The sequence below is a fragment of the Lathamus discolor genome, chromosome 2 (genome assembly GCF_037157495.1).
Source record: "Lathamus discolor isolate bLatDis1 chromosome 2, bLatDis1.hap1, whole genome shotgun sequence".
Classification (NCBI taxonomy): domain Eukaryota; kingdom Metazoa; phylum Chordata; class Aves; order Psittaciformes; family Psittacidae; genus Lathamus; species Lathamus discolor.
The window spans coordinates 60,070,377-60,087,703 of NC_088885.1; the positions used below are offsets into that span (position 1 = coordinate 60,070,377).

The 17,327-nt window shown below is 47.6% G+C and overlaps 1 protein-coding gene and 1 long non-coding RNA gene across 5 annotated transcripts in view; one reads left to right on the plus strand and one right to left on the minus strand.

Moving 5' to 3' along the window:
- The first annotated feature begins 2,343 nt into the window (after window positions 1-2,343).
- DHX30 (DExH-box helicase 30) overlaps window positions 2,344-17,327 on the plus strand; it is a 34,575-nt gene continuing 19,591 nt past the window's right edge. The window contains exons 1-2 of one of the 4 annotated variants that reach the window (XM_065667025.1): window positions 2,344-2,406; window positions 6,782-6,832. In XM_065667025.1, the coding sequence (XP_065523097.1) occupies window positions 6,802-6,832 (31 nt within the window). In that variant the 5' untranslated portion in view covers window positions 2,344-2,406; window positions 6,782-6,801. Of the gene's footprint in view, window positions 2,464-6,781; window positions 6,833-10,683; window positions 10,914-11,045; window positions 11,391-17,327 lie in introns of those variants that run through there. The other 3 variants (XM_065667026.1, XM_065667027.1, XM_065667024.1) reach the window with 3 other exon arrangements.
- On the minus strand, window positions 4,074-10,924 carry LOC136008205 (uncharacterized). The gene is made up of 3 exons (XR_010610016.1): window positions 8,400-10,924; window positions 6,495-6,617; window positions 4,074-5,756 (listed from the first exon to the last, which is right to left on the minus strand). It is a non-coding gene; the product is annotated as an uncharacterized LOC136008205 (long non-coding RNA).

The following is a 17,327-nucleotide window of genomic DNA, read 5'->3' on the forward strand; positions in this document are numbered from 1 at the left end:
GAGCACAAAATAATACCACTAAAGATATTATCATCAGTAGGAAGCAAATAAGGAACTATAATTAAATGATCTTGGTTTAGATGGCTTGGCATATTCTCTACAAAGTCATTGTATTAAAGCAATTTTCCATTCTAAACCCCCAGAGATTAATTGTTTTGCTCATTACTTAACAGAAAGATGCCCTTGGAATAATTCCGAAGGCTTTTTAAGCTAAGCTGGTAATAATGGCAGAAGTTACCCCCTTAACAATTTCTTTTATTATCCTTGTTCTTATCTGTACACACTGCAGAGGGCGGAAGATCATCCACTAACATTTCAGCCTTCATAGTCCACAGAAATAACTTGACTTCAAATTTCATCTTCTGACTAAAGATGCAGTAGCTGGAAACCCCAAAGCATCAGCTAGAGACATGAATTTCTTTGATTCTTCGCTACTTTGTCCTGTCCCATATGCATTCTGTCTTACTTTGGCTTTTTCTTCTGCAAGCAGGCAGACAAATTAGGGAGAAATTCCAGTTTGACGCACTCTTGCCCTGAGCTGACTTCTTTTCCATCACGTTTTGGCTTGTGTCCTTTGTACCATCTGACATGAAGACAGCTGTGGCCTGCAGCCCACAGTGAGAAATGGTGAAATTCAGTAAGGTTAAATCATCCCAGGCATCTCAGCACTTCCCTGGGAAACAAGAAACTGTGGCTGCCTCATCCCTGGCAGTGTTCAAGGCCAGGTTGGATGGAGCTTGGAGCAACTTGGTCTAGTGGAAGGTGCCCCTGCCTGTGGCAGGGGCTGGAACTGGATGAGCTTTAAGGTCCCTTCCAATCCAAATCATTCTGGGATTCTATGGAAAAAAGCTTTTATGTAGCAAGAATGTTTTCAAAAATAATTTTAATCTCACCAAGTCAGAGCTTTTATTGGGATTAGTACTTGGGAAAGTTTATTTTATAAATACATGGATGATTAAAAAACTCACAGTGACTAGAAAGGGACAGAAAACACAAGTGAAGAACTTTGTGTGCAAATCAGCTGTTGGGTGGTAGTTGCTAAAACTTGCATCAAAACCACATTGAGTTTAGCGTTCAGTTGCCACACAGAACTTAAGACATTAACATTTTTAGCCTATCTTTTCCCCCATTTGCCTTGCTGTCTGTGTTCACATTGATGGTGAATCCATACTATGATGGCAAATCAGCACACCCAGACCATAGCTATTTTTCCCTCATAAATTAAGCTCCCACATTGCTGACCATTAACTATGCTCACAACTGCACCCACGCAACTTCAGCACTTTGCAGAAAGCAATGACACCTTTTACTCATGGCTGTGGGGAACCCAAGTGGAGGAACCAGGCCTTGCACACTCCTCCCGTTTCAGCTTCTGATGGCAGGGAAAAGCTGAGGAAATCCTGTAAGACTTCCATGCTGTTTTATGGGTCGCCACTTATATCTTTGGGCACTGTCTGGCGTGTTTAATTAGGTGATTATTACAACCTGGGGCTTAATAGCACAGGGCACAAAGGCTGCTTCTCTCTGCTTACACTAGGTTTACTCCAGCGAGCAGCAGTGATGAGCCTTGTCCTGCTCTGGAGAAAGAACTAGCCCAGTCCAGTTTCAGCCCATAGTAAGCCTGCTTTAGGACAACGAGCTCCTGCACCTGGGGCATTCAGCAGATCTAACTAACCAGTGAGTGTTTAAGAATCAGGAGTAAGTTTCTACCTATAGATACATACAGTGAGTCAATTCCGTATTTACATGGTCGTTAAAGTTGGTGGCTGCTTAATATGTCGATGTATTAATGATGCACGTGGCTTCACCATTAAGCTCGATGGCTCACTGGTGCCAGCAGCTCCTGCTGCGGAGCTCACTCCACCTCTGACAGTGCCCCAGCGCCGCTCCCGCCCGCTCTCCCTCCGGGGAGGGCCAGACTCACGCGAGGGGCCCGGTCCTGCTGCCCCACGGACACCCTCGTCTCCCCGAAAGCCTCCAGCTCCGGGAAGTCAAGTGGGGGCCGGCACCGGCCGTCCCTCCCGTCGCGGCCGCGGACCGCCAGTGTCGCGCTGAAGCAGAGGAGGCGCCACGAACGGCCGCGGCCAGAGGCGGTGAGGCTGGAGGGAGCGCAGAGGCGACGGCAGCGACCGGGAGCCGCCGAGGGGGCCGGGCCGGGCCGGGCCGGGGGTTACGGCAGCCACAGAGACCTAGAAGGCCGCACCGCCCATTGGCGGCAGCCGTTGCCCTGGGGACGGGAGAGGCCCCGCCCCGCGTCCGCCTCGCACGAGTTGGAGGGGGGTTTCACATCCGGGGAGGAAAAGCCGGCGGTGGGAGCGGGCGGCGCCCCGGAAGCGGATCGCGGGGCTCTTGGGAGTTGTAGTCCGAGTGCCGGCCGACCGGCGCCAGAGAGTTGGTTGTGAGGAGGTCGGTATCGGGGAGCGGGACCGGCGCTCCTCCGCCCGGGGGGACTCGGGTCGCTCGGTGCGTGGCGGAATCGCGGCTCGGAACGCGCGGTCGAGGCCCGGGAGGGACCGCGGCCTGAGGAAGGGCGGCGGGAGGAAGGGGAAGAAGGGGGAGGATGGCTCTGAGTCGGAGCCCGGGCGGGAGGCGGCGGCGAGGGAACCGGCAGGGCTGAGGCGATGGGCCGGGGGACAGCAGCGGGGCCCAGCGGCGCGGAGCCACGGGGCGCGGTGGGGGGGGCGGCGGCCGAGCCCGGGCGCGGTGCCCGCCCAGGAGGATGGGAGCCTCGGCCTGAGGGGAGCCCCGGCCCGCTGGAAGGGGCCGGGCGGGGGCCTGGGCCTGCGCGGCCGGGAGGCGCGGCGCTTGGCCGGGCGGGGCGGCCGGGGATGCTCCGCCGGTGCGGCACCGGACGTGTGCGGGGCGGGGGTGCAGGCTGTTGCCTGGTGCCGCCGCGGGGAGCCGCGGAGCGCATCCGACCGGCCGAGCTCTCGGGCGCCTCTCCTCTCGGGGCTTGGGCGAGCGGCCGGCGGGGACAGCTCCGGCTGGAGGGGAAGCGGAGCCCCTCTTCGGGAAACGGCCTGGGGAGCTCGGCTCATAGGCTTTCCCCTGATTTCTTCGTGAGCGCCACGGAGGAGTCTTCACACCACTTACAGAGCTGTTCTTCGGCATGACTCGCAGCCCTTTTCTCTCCCCTTACCGTCCTGTAACATGCTTTTTTGTCACTAGTGGCACCATTTTTCCCCCTGTGGTCATTTAAACCATCACTCTGGGTCACCTGTTTAGACCACAGCACTTGGTCTTGGGAGTAGTGGGTGCCTAAGAGCATCTAAATGCCCAGTCCTACCTCTAGCACTTAATTATTCCTTCTTCCAATTCGTTAGTAATGAAAGTCTTACAGAACCTAGATAGGTAACGAGAGGTTTCTTGCATTGCTTCTTCAGTCCAAAAAGCTGAAAGTCAAGCTTTCGCCTTGTATGACCCCCAGGATAGGTGATCCTTGGGGTGAAGGATATGTAAGAAAGACAACACAGTTTCTCCTTTGTTCTCATGACAGAGTACTCAGAGCTATGCTTTTTTTGTACATTGCTGGAATAACCACAGTAGGCAATGACCAAAAATTCTGTGATACTGCATCTTGATGTATTTTTCTTGGGGGTGTGTTTTCTCTTCATACACACTTGTAGCTGTTTTCAGATGGATCAAGGAAATCCAGCAAAGACCTAGTTCCCAGGCCTCTGAGATTTTATCTAATAGTTTCCAGGGCTCTATTCACTGGGTTCAACTCTTTGCCTTTGCAGTATGAGCATTAAATCTAATGCTAACAAACTTTTTGTGTCTCTTTTGCCATCTGGGATCCTAGTATGGTGCCAAGTGCAAGGCAAGAAGGGCTCTGCAGTTTGATGGCATCATCTTACATGGTTGATTCTTTTTCCAGATGAACTGTTGCCTTGTCTGTAAGAATTATCATGGTCTACTTCTTCATAAATCCCATATCCCATGAGGTCCCACATCTCTCTCCTGTCATCAGAGCCTGACAAAATAGGTTTTCAGTCTTCCAGTGTGTCCCCTGTACAATGATGCTCATGCATCCTCTTCGTTTCTATGAATGGTGAAACCACGACAAGCTGCCATAGTTGGACACCTTTTATTTTTTGGTATCAGGATCTTGAGCAACAAAACCCCTGGGATTTCCACCAGGCTTCTGGCTGTGCTAAAAACTGGTTCTCAGTTTGGGATCCTCTGTGTTCAGATCCATGGGATCTGGGCCTGAGTAATCTGTTGATGGTAGAGCAGGGGCTGATCTCTTAATGACCTGTATCTTAAACTGAAGCTTGTCTGTCCAAACTCTTCTCTCTGTGCTTTGAACATGTTCTTACTGGATGCTCCAGCTTGAAGTACTCAAATTCCTCCCTGTGATCTATAAGGGATCCCTCACCAGTGGGATTCATGGGCCTACCATGAATCGTATCATCTCTTTGTGCCTCTGTTCTCTTCCCTGTGCTGTCCCTGTTCACCCCCACACCTGAATCTTTTAGCTCAGGACTGCTACTGGTTGCATGGTGAGGGTCCTGTCTGCACAGGGCATCTACAGGCACAATTATGAATAACAGTTTTGTTGGTGTCTTGCTGGTCATTGGGGGTCTTGGCTGTTAATCTTGTACACTCATCCGTGAAGGGTTTTCAATTATTTTTTTCTTGGTCTTGAGCCGAAAAGACCGTTTTCTTCAACTTCACCTTGCAGTTATTTTTGGAAGTGCCCTTCTGTCCATCCCAGTGCAGGTGAGATCTTCTTTGTGCTTTCCCACTGATTCACACTCTGTAGGTGAGGTGTGCAGTTTATCTGCCTGAAGGGTATGTTGCCCCTGGAAGCTGTTGTAAACTTCCCTGCATTCTCTGCAATACACTGAGTCTGGCTGCAAGCAGCTTCCCCATTTTTTGTCATTCTTAAAAATCTGGGAGGAAGATGTGGCCGATACTTCCATGACTTAGATTTAAGAATCTGTTGCAACTTTCACAGAATCCCAGAGTGGTTTGGGTTGAAAGGGAACTTAAAGCTGATCCATTTCTAACCCCCTGCCACAGGCAGGGACACCTTCCACTAGACCAGATTGCTTTAAGCCCTATCCAACCTGGCCTTGAGCACTGCCAGGGATGGGGCAGCCACAGCTTCTCTGGGCAACCTGTGCCAGGGCCTCACAACTCTCACAGGGAAGAATCTTCGTAAGATCTTCCTAACATGTCATCTAAGTCTCCCTTCTCTCAGCTTAAAGTCATTCCCCCTTGTCCTAACTTCAGAGTGCTCAAGAATTTACTGTTTTGTGTTGTGGTAATATTGGACTTATATAATTTGTCCGAAATACTGTTGGCTTTAAGATGGTTTGTACCTAGACTATGATGATGAAGGGAGCACCACACTGCTATGTGATCTGCTCCCTGTGCTTTCAATTTGCATTCCTCTCATGACTTTGCTGCATGGTTGAATGCTTCAGCCTTAAGAATCTTGCTTGACTACCACAAAAGAGTATTCTAACTTTGTTCAGTGCAGTGAGTTAGTTATATGAAGGATGTTTGTCTACTATGGCATGTATGGTTTATAATTTTTAAACAAGCCAAATAACTGTGGTTTTGGTTATTCAGTCATTGGAAAATACAAAGTGTAGATTTGTCAGCCACAGCAGGTTTGTTTTCATGGGCCTGTGGGGAGGTGACTTGCTGAACAAGGTGTCATGTCCAGAGTTCTCTTCTGAGAGTGCTGTTATTTTAGGCCTTGTTTGCCGTTGTTGAAGTAAACAGTAATCTTGCCCTTGATTTCACTGAAAGTGAATGATTTGAAAGCATAATTGCAGGATATTAATTGTGTGCACAGGAATAGCCATTATGGATAGTTAGTGCTAACTTTGTGTAAATGAGGACCCTCACCTGTCTGATCCAAGTTGCTTAGAAAATCCTTCTTACTCTCTTACAAGAATGCCTAAAATGGATTTAATATTTGGCATGACAGATGAAAGACCCCAAATCAGAATTGATTTTTTTTTTGAGTGAAAGCTATCTAAAAAAGAAATTAAAATAGGAAGTTTGACATAATTTCAGCAAAGAACATTATTAAAAGTACATATCTCCTCCTCCTGTTTTTATTTAAAAAGGGGCAGTAATCATAGAATCACAGACTGGTTTGGGTTGGAAGGGACCTTAAAGATCATCCAGTTCCAAGCCCCTGCCATGGGCAAGGACACCTTCCACTAGATCGGGTTGCTCCAAGCCCCATCCAACCTGGCCTTGAACACTGCCAGGGATGGGGCAGCCACAGCTTTTCTGGGCATCCTGTGCCAGGTCCTCACCACACTCACAGGGAAGAACTTCTTCCTCAGATCTCATCTCTGTCTCCTCTCTGTCAATTTAAAGCTGTTCCCCCTTGTCCTGTCCCTACCTGCCCTTGTCAAAAGCCCCTCTCCAGCTTTCTTGTCAGCCCCTTTAGGTATTGGAAGGCTGCTATAATGGCAGTGGACTACCTACTTCTGTCATTTTGACTTGGGAAGGTTTTAAAAACTTACCTCCAAATCAGTACCGCTACAGATGGAAAGCACTTCCAAAACCAAGATACCAGTAGCTGAGAAGATCCTTCCTCCCTCTGGGTGCAGAGCAGCCACTTCCAACGGGATAGCAAAGTATGTACCCTGTCAGGTGAAACAGGATATAAACACTAAGGTGAAACCTGTTGAGGGCAGTCAGCTTTGTGCTAAAGACAGGTACTTTCAAGAAGCACTATGCACCTGAAACATCTGAAAAGAAATACAAATTCTAATTCCCTATTTCTTCTTGCTACCTCTTGCTTCTCTAGGAATCACCCTTTTCACTGTGATGGAGATGTTCTCGCTGAATTCCCTGAAAGGTAAGGACCAGAGACAACCTTCAATTCAACTCTTGTTTATTTTTTCTTTGTTTGGAGCTTTAATACTATAGCAGATTGCTGAAAAGAATTCATTTGTAAGAATTACACTGGATAAATGAGAGGTTTGTCCTACAAATGGCTTTGTCAGACTTCCAACTCAAGGCATTAGAACCAAACAGGGAAGTTAAGGTGACAGTACTTAAAACTAGCGATAGCTGTGATGCCTAGGATGTTGATTGTTATGTCTAAGTCACTTTGTTTCTGAGGGGAGACTGACAGTGTAAAACCAGGGTGGTGGTTGTCACTGACATAACCACAATTTTGCCTTGGTTAATGTAGCACTGGAGTTAAGTGTGGCAGGAGTTAAGTGTTGCAGATGAGCTCTGTTACTGAGTACCAGAGTATTTTAGGACAGAATTGGGGGGGGGGGAGGAGAACTGTTGTGTTACCTAGTGGCTGACAATGTAGACTTGTTTGCTATTTAGCTTAAAGTAAAGGCTTTTTTCTTCCCCTTTCAATTTTACCCTCCTAAAGACACCTGCATCTCTTTGTACCAGTTCAATAAGTGCTTTCTCTTTGATGTCTGCATACTTAAAATATCTGTCAACTGTTATGCCCTTTTTTCCCATGTCATTGCTTTGCCAACCTCTTTCTTTCCATCCTATGTCGCCTTAAGAAACCCCTCCAGTCACTGCCTGGTTTTCTTTTATCATTCTTTCCCAAACTCTGTTACTTGGCCTTAAAATAAGGGACATAGAATGGAATAAAATATCCCAGCTATGGCTGAACTGGTGGTAGATCACTGCTTCCCGTTGCAGGGAAGTAATGCTTTTGCGTTAGCCTTTGGGAACACAACAGTGTATCAGCCACTCTTGTAACGCTGCCATGGCAGTGAGTCACCCGTATTGTGGGTTCCGTATTTAAAAGACAAATTCCCAGAAAGCTTTGTATGTCCAGGGTGTTAATTATGTACAAAGTAATTTTAGATGGGGAATGAATAAAACCCCTCTCATCTTGTCAAATAGTGACCTGGGTTGGAGTGTGAAGGAGAGAAAAGGAAAACTCTCTGTGCGGGCTAGTGGTTTGTCATGGCCAGACTGGGGCTGGGACTCTCGGTGCTCTAACACTTGTACTCTGGGGGAAAAGGAAGTCTGGAATGTACTGTGGCTTGTTAACAGGCTTCTGTGTACTGCTGCTACTTCTGTAGAGGCTTGGCTAGAGAAGATGAATTAACCCCAGCTCATCAAGTGAGCCTGAGCTGGCAAAGCTGGGGAAGGTGGCTTGAAGAGATTATTTATATGCTGTTTCACGCTCATTTATGCAAAATAAAGATATTTGGATTATGTGGAGTCTGCGACTTCTGGATTTTTTTAATAAATTGAGTCAGCTATTTTTTCTGTGCCTGTAAGATAATTTTTATATTTTTAACAGTGACAAACCACTAGCCCTGCTCACAACTTGCTTTCTGTGTCCCAGCACACTGGATGCCTTTCAGCATCCTCTCCCAGATTTCTCATTCCCACTGACTGTGCTTCCAAGATTTTCCCCAGACATGTACTTCTCTTACCTGTTTCCTTTTGTTTTGGTTTTAATCATCGTGGTCTCCAACCATAGTTTTCATCTCCTTAGGGCTCTTGTTACCTTTTGTGTTTCTTCTCTGATGTTCACAACTTGAACCAGCTTAGTAGCTGTGATTATTATCTTTCTTCTTCACTGCTGGATAGCGTCTTGCCTCATCTAGATCTTGGGAAAACACTAAATAAACCAGCAGCTCTGACAAGTTAAGTTGTTTCGTGGTAGATATATCTACCCAGAAGGATGTATTAATGTTCACTAATACTATTTCCAGCCACCCTTTCCTTCTAGTCCTTCTTGAAGCTTTTGTTTCCAAACCAACTGAAGTTTATTTCTGAAAGTAAGAGTTGGTGCTGTGTGCTATCAAAAGATTTGCGTATAATTCATTTCTTCAAATTGGGTGGCTTGTCTAACAAGATTGGTTTCCTTTTTAGAACTAGTGCTCTTAAAATTTGTAATCTTTATAACTGTAGTGCCAGAATAACTTTCATGTCTTTTAAAAAAGATGTGTCTTCTGGTGCTGCTTCAAGATCTGGGGTTTTGTTTGCTTGTGGTTAAATTTAGCTAAAAATAATTACACAGATAATCCCTACCTAATTCACAGGGGCTCTCGAGTGTATTGGAAAAATGTGGATTTGGTGTTGTAAGATTGTTTTATTTTGAGTGTTCATGTGTGCTCCTTCAAAGTTGCTTTTTATACAGGGTTTTATTTGATAACTTGCCACTTCTTGAACCTCTTCTTGTGGAATACAGGGTTTGTAGAACTCAGCCGGTAAATTGCTATTTAATCCCTTTGTGGCGTCTTGAAGATTTTTCTTTCTGACTGAAAAACAGTCAAATACCCCTCCAAACAACACAAAAATCCCCTTTTTTCATCACAGCGCTTAAACATCCATTCAGTTTTGGTTTACACACAGAATATTCACCAAGTAACAAGGTATTTGACATAAAGCTGATATCTTGGTTTAAAGACACATGCAGCTGGTAGGCCCAGGTGTATTTTGCAGCAAGAGGTAATAAAATTTGTACCTAAATCACTTAGAAAAGTAATTTAGACTTTAAAAGTTAATAATAATAAAAAATCCTGTAGTGTCTAAGTTTCATCCAGCGCTACAGCCTGGAGAATTTCATGCCTGGGATACAAAGTAATTTGGATAGAACCAAGTAGCAGAGCAGTTGGCTTCAAGTAGGGAGAAATGTGAGAAGGGACAGTGCTGCCTGCTGCCTGATTGACTTTTTAGTGTTAATCTGACACATTATTAAACAATGGGTTGCAGCAATCTTTAGCAACATACACTTGAACACGAACTACCTTGTCTGCCCACGTGTGCATTAGGGTGCAGGTGGGGTGCATGTAGAGCTTAAGATATGAAAAGATGTCTTAACCCGAAACAACCTGCAAGTTCCAGAACAATTCCTGAATTTCCTTTTCTTGCATCCACTTGTATAAAAACGATCAGAAAGATCACTTGACCTGTAAATGAGTAAGGATTGCAATAAACATGGGCAGGAGTGGAGCCGAGGGCAACCAAACACTGTTGAGAGTATAGCAAAAATTGCATGTGTGGGTTTTTTCCCCTTCTAATTAGAGAAGGTTAGTAAAGATTCCAAAATAAAATCCGGGTTTGGAGGACTGGGCAAGTGGATTGTGTTTGCGGCATCTTCACAGGTTGCTCAGCTCTTGGAGCAAACGACTTGTCTTCTTGTGGCAATGTTTCTCTGAGCGTTTGTGAAGACATCCTATTTCCGGGGAGGGGAAGGGGAGGGTTTGTGATCCCTGCGAAACATCCACAAAAACCCTTTCAGGCGACTCGCATAGCATTTGATGGATCCTTCATGTGTGAGCACACGTTTTGACTTGCTGTGTTGTTTCCACCTGACGAGCACATGTCAGGAGGACGGACAGCTCAAGGCAGGGCTAGTGGAGCTCAATAGTGCAAGTGCAGTTGAGTTTTTAGAAGTGGAAGAAGACGTCTTTTTGCCGGTTTCAAGCCTCAGCACGCAGTGCAGCACTCCACCCGTAACTCCTGCTGCTCTTGGCCTCCGTGTGTTCCGCAGGAACACGAAAGAGGGCTCTTTTTCTCGTCCTTTTCCGTTCCTCGGCTTTGTGGAGGCAGCTCCCGGGTGGCGCGAGGGTACGCTGCCCGGGGACCCTCCACCCGAGGGCTTATCACCCTCCGCGTACAATTCACGGGGTGCAGGAAGCTCGCCGGCGCGAGGTCCTCCCCGCCGCCGGGGGTCGCTGCGGGGCGGCTGCACCTCCCCGCCGGGGCGCCCTGCCTGAGGCCTACGCCGGACACCCTCAAGATGGCGGCGCTGGGGTTGCTGCTGCAGGCGGCGGCAGCCTGCGGCTCGGCGGGGCCGCTGCGCCTCTGCCACTGCTACCGGGCTGCGCCGGGGGCGCGCGGGCTCCGCACGCGGCTGCCGGCGCCCGAGAGTTCCAGGGAGGTCAAGCAGGAGGAAGAGGCGGGCGCCGAGGAGGAGGTGGACGCCGCCATGGTGAAGGGTGAGCCGGGGGCGAGGCGGGGCTGGGGGGGGGGGGGAGAGAGGGAGGAACAGGCGGCGCCCCCGGTGTGCGCGGCCCGGCGCTCGGGGAAGCCAAGTCGCGCCGGCCCCGCACGCAGCGGAAGGGAGGAGCGAGCCCCGCTGCCCCGGTGCTGGGAGGAGGGAGCGTGAACGCGCCGTACGTCCCTCCCCCGCTCCCGCGCCTGCAGCCGGGCCGCGCCGCCCGCCGGCCTCCTCCCGCTCCGGGCGGCTGGGCCGGGCCGCATCGGGCCGCCGGCACACACCACACCCCCTTCGCTGCTGCCTGGGAGGGGCAACCGGGGCCGCGTCGCGGGCGGGCGGCCATCGCGGGAGAGCGGCGCGGCCTTGAGCGACCCTGCCCCGGGGAAAGGGCTCCTCGCCGGGATGCGCGGCAAGGGAGAGGAGCCGGCGAGTTGCGGCGGTGTCTGCACGCACGGCTGCGCTGCTGCCGCCGCAGGTAACGGCCCGGCCGCGGGCGGGGGGGGCACCCCTGCGGGGGCAGCGCGGGGAGCTTCGTCGGGCAGCGAGGGCCGCGGCCTTTGTGGCAGCTGCGCGGGTCCGCGGCGCTCTTTGTTGGTAGGAGAGTTGGGTTTCTCCAAAGAAAAGAAAAGGGGTGCGGAGCCCTTCGGCTCAAGGTCGCCGGTTTGAAGCCGGGCCGAGTCAGCCTTGGCCTAACGTCGTCGCTGCTTCTGATCGCCCGCTGTGGCTTGACGCGAGGGAAAAATCAGAAATGGTTCTTTGGCTTGAAATCCTGATGGTTTGAGCACGCCCATCGAGCATCCGCCAGGAAAACTGCTCTGCCATCTCTGTGCAGCAAGTTCCGTTAGGTCAGAGCTGGAGCACGCTGCGGGTGGCTCGGAGCGTTGCTTTTATCTGCGTTGCGTGTACAAAGGGCTTCGGTCTGGCCTTCCACCAGGTAGGCTTGTCGCCTAAGTGGAATGAAACGCTGATCGAGATACGGACAGCTCTTGCGAGCACCGGTCCTGGTATTTGCAGCATCCATAAACCCGGCCACCGATGATGTCTCTGTGTAAAGCTTGGAAGATTTATTTTCTCTTTTGAATGTCAGTCCTTCAGCCTACAGCAGAGCTGGGTGTGAGAGGGCATGGGCTTCAGGTGTTTGAAGGGTAAACATTTTCCTGCACTTCAGAAGGAATTGTTACATTTTTTTTAAAGAGTATTTGAAAATATGTTTTGCTGTTGTTTGACAGTTGTAAAAAAACAAGATTACAAAGGGTGAAGAATGCTTCTAGTTTAGACAGACGTGTAGTTTTGTGCTGGAGGTTACTGCATCCAGGCTGTGACTTGAACTACTACATTTTCCCTTTTAAAGTCACTGTTTTGGTTTGAGTTTTATTTCTTAGACTGTGATCTTGCATTTTGGAAATTTGGTTTCTTACGTAAAGACTTCGCCCCATCCTTCTGTGTTCTCTGCTTCTTTTCCACCATCCAGCATGTTTTTTTCGGTTAAAATATTTTCTGTCTGTAGGTTCTGAACTCTTTGGGTCTCAGTTCCATTTTCCTTTCAGAAGCTCTGTTGAGTTTTATCTTGTAGTTTGGAGACAGATAGTCTTTAATTCTTGCATTCAAGCTGTTCAACAGAGCAAGTTAACTGACTTATGAAGTAAAAGCTAAACCACCCCAAATTATTGTGTAATGAGCTGGTTCAGGTGTTCTCTGAGAAAAGCAGTAAACCGATTTATTTATTTGTTTTTTTTCTTCCTGCTTTTGTACTTCATTGCACAATGCTTTTTCTAACATGTTTTTTCAGGGAGTACTTAGGTGCTTTTATCTTTGGGCTTTGGTTCTCTCATTATTCCAGTCTATGTGGTGGTTTGACCATGGGAGGCTCTTCTGGTGAGAGGTTGGTGATATTAGAAGATTCGTTTCAGATGAGCAAATGAAAAGTCCTGACATAATCTGCCCTGCATATAGCTGCTACTTGAACACATACAGATCGTTAAAGTTACTTTAAAAATCTACTTCTGAGGGCACGCTCTTAGCCTTCAGCTCGTAAGTTGATGTCTTGTTAGCTCTCCTCATTTGACTGCTTTTGTTATTAGCCTTGGAGGCAAACACAGAAAAATCGACTCAGAACTGAGGCCAACTTAAAAATGCTGGGGTTATGTTTGGATTAGTGTCTAAGGCTTTGCTATGTTGTCCTTGATGGTAGGGTTTTGGAGCAGGCTCTGTGATGCAGAGAGCTTGTCTGCCAGCTCAGCCAGGTCTGTGGCACTTCTTGCTTGTTACTGAGACTTATGTGATCTTGACCTCTGTTTTGCTCTAGGAAAGATTAATTCAGTTTGCTGTCTCAGTTGCAGAAGCACTGAGGTTGGACTGGAGCTCTGGGTGCTGTATGGTCTGATTCGTGTCTTGGAGAGAGTTGATCAGGGCTGAGTCCTCAGTGAATGGAGGTTGGCCATTGGTCTAACCATGGATGGAGGTTGGCCATCAGTCATTCTCGTTCTCTGATGAGCTCACTTGCTTTTGAAGGAGCCTTGTCAATTTTACTAAGTTAGAAGTTTGTTCTTGTTTAGGCAACAACTGCATGCAGATTTTATTGCTGTGTAGCTTGAAAAGAGCCTCGGTCAGGATCCTAGATGATGGTTTAAAAGAGCGCCCCCCCCCCCCCCCCCCCCGAGAAGCAATAGTATTTTGGTGTACTCCAAGCTAAACTGCCAGGTGGAGCCTTCTCTCTCCCTTCTAAGACATGTCTAGGCTAATTCCTTATGAAGTGGATATTATGGGCCCACAGGGCTTTCTTATTCCCTGTGAATTTTTGATGTGTTAGGAGCATTCTTCACTGACTTGAATTTATTACTGCGGGGGCTTGTATCTCAATGACTGGTGTGTTTAATAGTTTGTCCTTGCTGCTTGTTTGTTGTTTCTCCAGGGAAGACAGTTTGAGGGAAGACAGAAACTGTTTAAATCCATCTAGTGCTCCTCTGGTTTCATTGAGCAAGACTCTAGGCCATTTTATGTGCTGTTGTTGCACCTAGCAAGTGTCTTTACTGTTTGTTGGATCTTAACTTTACTTTTTGTCAGCTCTGTTGGGGTTAATAGCTACAGTTGGGAGTTTCTGTCAGTGGTGCTTGGAATTACCCCGAACTTTCACAACCAAGTTAAGCCAAAGTTAAGCTTTGAGGAACTTCAACGAGTTAATTGTCTTCTTTGATAACCCCATTCTGAGTTGTCTGCTATCCAAGACAGGCTTTTAATATTCCTTCATGATGTTGGAGCTGTGGTTTGGACATCATATGTGGTTCTGGCTTGATAGGAATTGGGTATAAAAATCAACTCTGTTTTGTTTTGGGAGTATTAGGTTCTCCTCCTCGACTCTGCAGGGCTGTGACTACCACTAAAATGATTTCTACCCAAATACCCATTCTCAACAGTGAGAGAACTAAGACACTCTTTGGGGGAAGATGCCAAGAAATCCAATCTGGCAGGGAGGGAAACATTCTGCAAATCCAGTTCTGCAATTTCAGATTGCTCTTTAAAAACTATGAGTGAGGCATGGCTTCATGCAAGATAAAATCCTTTTAGCTCTCAAATTGGGGATAAGAATGGGCTGAGAGTAATCCATCAAGCCTTGAGTCGCTGTTGATACGTCAGATGGTACTGCTGAATATGGCATTGTCAGCTGTGAAGACATTGTGTCTCTGCTGGTAATTCAGAGTCTGCTCTGCAAGCCAGAACTAGGCTTTGTTTCTTAGAGATCCTATTCCTTGCTCTAGAATGGATTAAATATTTAGTCTTCACTGAGGAGTCATCTCAGAATGTGAGAAATTGGCTCTGTTGTTAGGTAATTGCATTTTGGGTTTTGGAGGGAGTTTAAAAACAATGTGCTTATACCTCTGCCTGTTACTTATCATAGAATTTCTCAGGTTATTGTTTTTGAAAGAGGAAGCAGCCAGAGGCCAAATAATACTGGCTGGTGTCAGAGGGCTTTGTGTGTTGCTTTTTTTTATTTTTAATTTCTCATTTATGAAGTGAATTTAATAGTGCATTTGGGAATTGTGTTACTACTCCTCCCTCCATGCATCCCAGCAATGTGGAAAGGAATAGAACTGCAGACTGCCAAAGCCTTAGTCACTTTTCCAGTTCTCCTGAGCAGGTCAAAGTCTGAATATAGTGGTGCTTGCTGTGTGAGTAGGTAGGAATACTACATTTGCTGTGTAATTACAGAAAATTGGCTTGTAGTTCTTCGTTAGGCTGAGACCATTTTCATGCTCTCCTGGCTGATACATAGAAGGTAATTCATGGACAAATAGCATTCAGAAATCAGACTACTTCCTGCCTATTCCCCTGTAATTGTCCAAGGATTTTGCCCACCTATGTGTGACAAACAGCAGCCAGTGGGTTGTTTGTATTATTCTTTGTAATGGGAGATACCATGGCTGAGCATCATGCAGAGGAGAGTGGCAGAAAGCCCATTGTGTGTCGCAGAGTCTTTTCAATATCAATACAGTTGAAGGAGATTGAGCAGGCAGCAGGTTTAATCTGTTCATTTTGATGCTGCCCCCTAAATACCAGCTTGTCCTCTATGTACTGGGTTGAAAAGTAATGCCAGCTTGAGGCGGTTCCAGCTGGGAGTGAGAATTAGCCAATTGTCAAATTACAATGCGACCTGTCTTCAAATGATACCCAGCTCCTGACAATGTTATCGCACGCCAAGGAGGTTGTATTTCAGCATCTCCCTGTATATGTTAAGGAACCCAAACTCCAGTATCTGGTCCATTTGGCTTCTGAAAGTGGTTTCTCTGAGATTCAGGTAATTTGGAGGAAGAAGCTTCAAAACTGGGTGTCACCAGTAATTACTTTTTTCCTGAGCTCTGGATCAGCATGCTGGGTTGGGTTTTTTTGGGGTTTGTTTTTGTTTGTTTTTTTGGTGTGGTTTTTTTTTTTTCTTGAGAGGATGATATGATCAGCAGTGTGCTTTTTTTTTTTTTTTTTCCTTTCCGTTACCCAGCACAGTCAGGCAAGGTTTGGGCCTGCAGCGGTACAGCATAACTCCTCTGCTTTCCCTGAAACACCTGTGATTTCTCATTTGGTCAGCTTTTGGGTGAGCCCTCATAATACGTACTTGTAACTGCAGTTTGCCTTCGCTGAGCAGCCTCTTGGTGTCTGTTCCACATGCGTGTGTTACTGAGACCCTCTTTAAGTTCTTGCTTTCTTCTCCAGAGCTGGTTATTGTGTATCTTCATTACAGCAACTCCACAGTCAGAGTTTTTGGCAAAACAGGATGGCAGATCTTGGTGATGCTCTCATGAGTGTGACTCTTGGGTCATTATTCCTTGGAGTTTGTATCTTAATCTGAAATTCCAGATTACGGTGGTACCAGTGATAATATGTTGTTGATTTATGATTTAGCTTCCCATAGAGAATTAGAAGCTTGTGAAAAGTAGTGCTCAAACCCATTGGTGGTCTGCAAGATCAGTGAAGTTCTACCTGCCTGGGGAGCATGCATTTTGCATGCATGAACATAGGATGAGAGGGGCTTGGCTGTGGTTGCTGCTGCTGGAATGGAGATCCCATTCCTCTTCCCTGTTCTCTTGCACTGCTTTTGGGTACCTGCAGGACTGTGCAGTTGGCTGATTTACTTGTGAGCCCGGTAAAGACCTGAGTAATTATTTTTTCTGGTTTAGCTTTCTGTCAGATCAGGGCTGCAAATGATCTCCCAGTATGATGGGGTTTGTGCCAGAGCTGGAGCAGTGGTAGTGCCAGAGCCTGGGAGAAGCAGTATCTACCCCTCACAGCAGCAGCGAGCTGTTGGACCTGCCCGTTTGTGTAGCGTAACTACCTCTGGAATTGTTATCACATTAAACTTAATCTGATCTTGCTTGGGCTGCTGCTCAAATAAAGGCTCTTCCCTATGGTGCTGAGTGCAACAGGAATGCATGTGAGGGCTGTGTTAGAGCAGCTTCCTCACCAGCTAAAGCTGCTGGTGTTGGCACCAGGGAAGAGGCTGGAACATGAGGTGGGCGAGACATTGCTCTGTCTGGGGGCAGTCTGATTATTATTGTTACTGTTGTTTTCAAATGGGTGATTTGAACTGATCCACTAATATCTGCTTCCTGCAAGTGCCATAGTCTCATCCATCAGGGCAGGGGACCTGCGCTGGCCAGTCCTACCTGCCATCGATACCTGCTGCCTCTGGCGCTGCTCCTCAGCTTCTTCTTTGGGCTAGTTTATCTCCAAAGACCATTGGCAAACTTCTTTCAGGGGTTCTCTGAGCCGTGAGTGCAAAATCGCATTCCCAGCCTCTAACCAAGCCATCCCAGTCAGTTCAGGGAGAAGCCTCCAAGCGTTACACTTTCATGTTACACTCTAGATCCAGTCACTAGTAGAGCTTGTGTGTTATCACGACCCTTGATTTAACCCTGAGGTGATA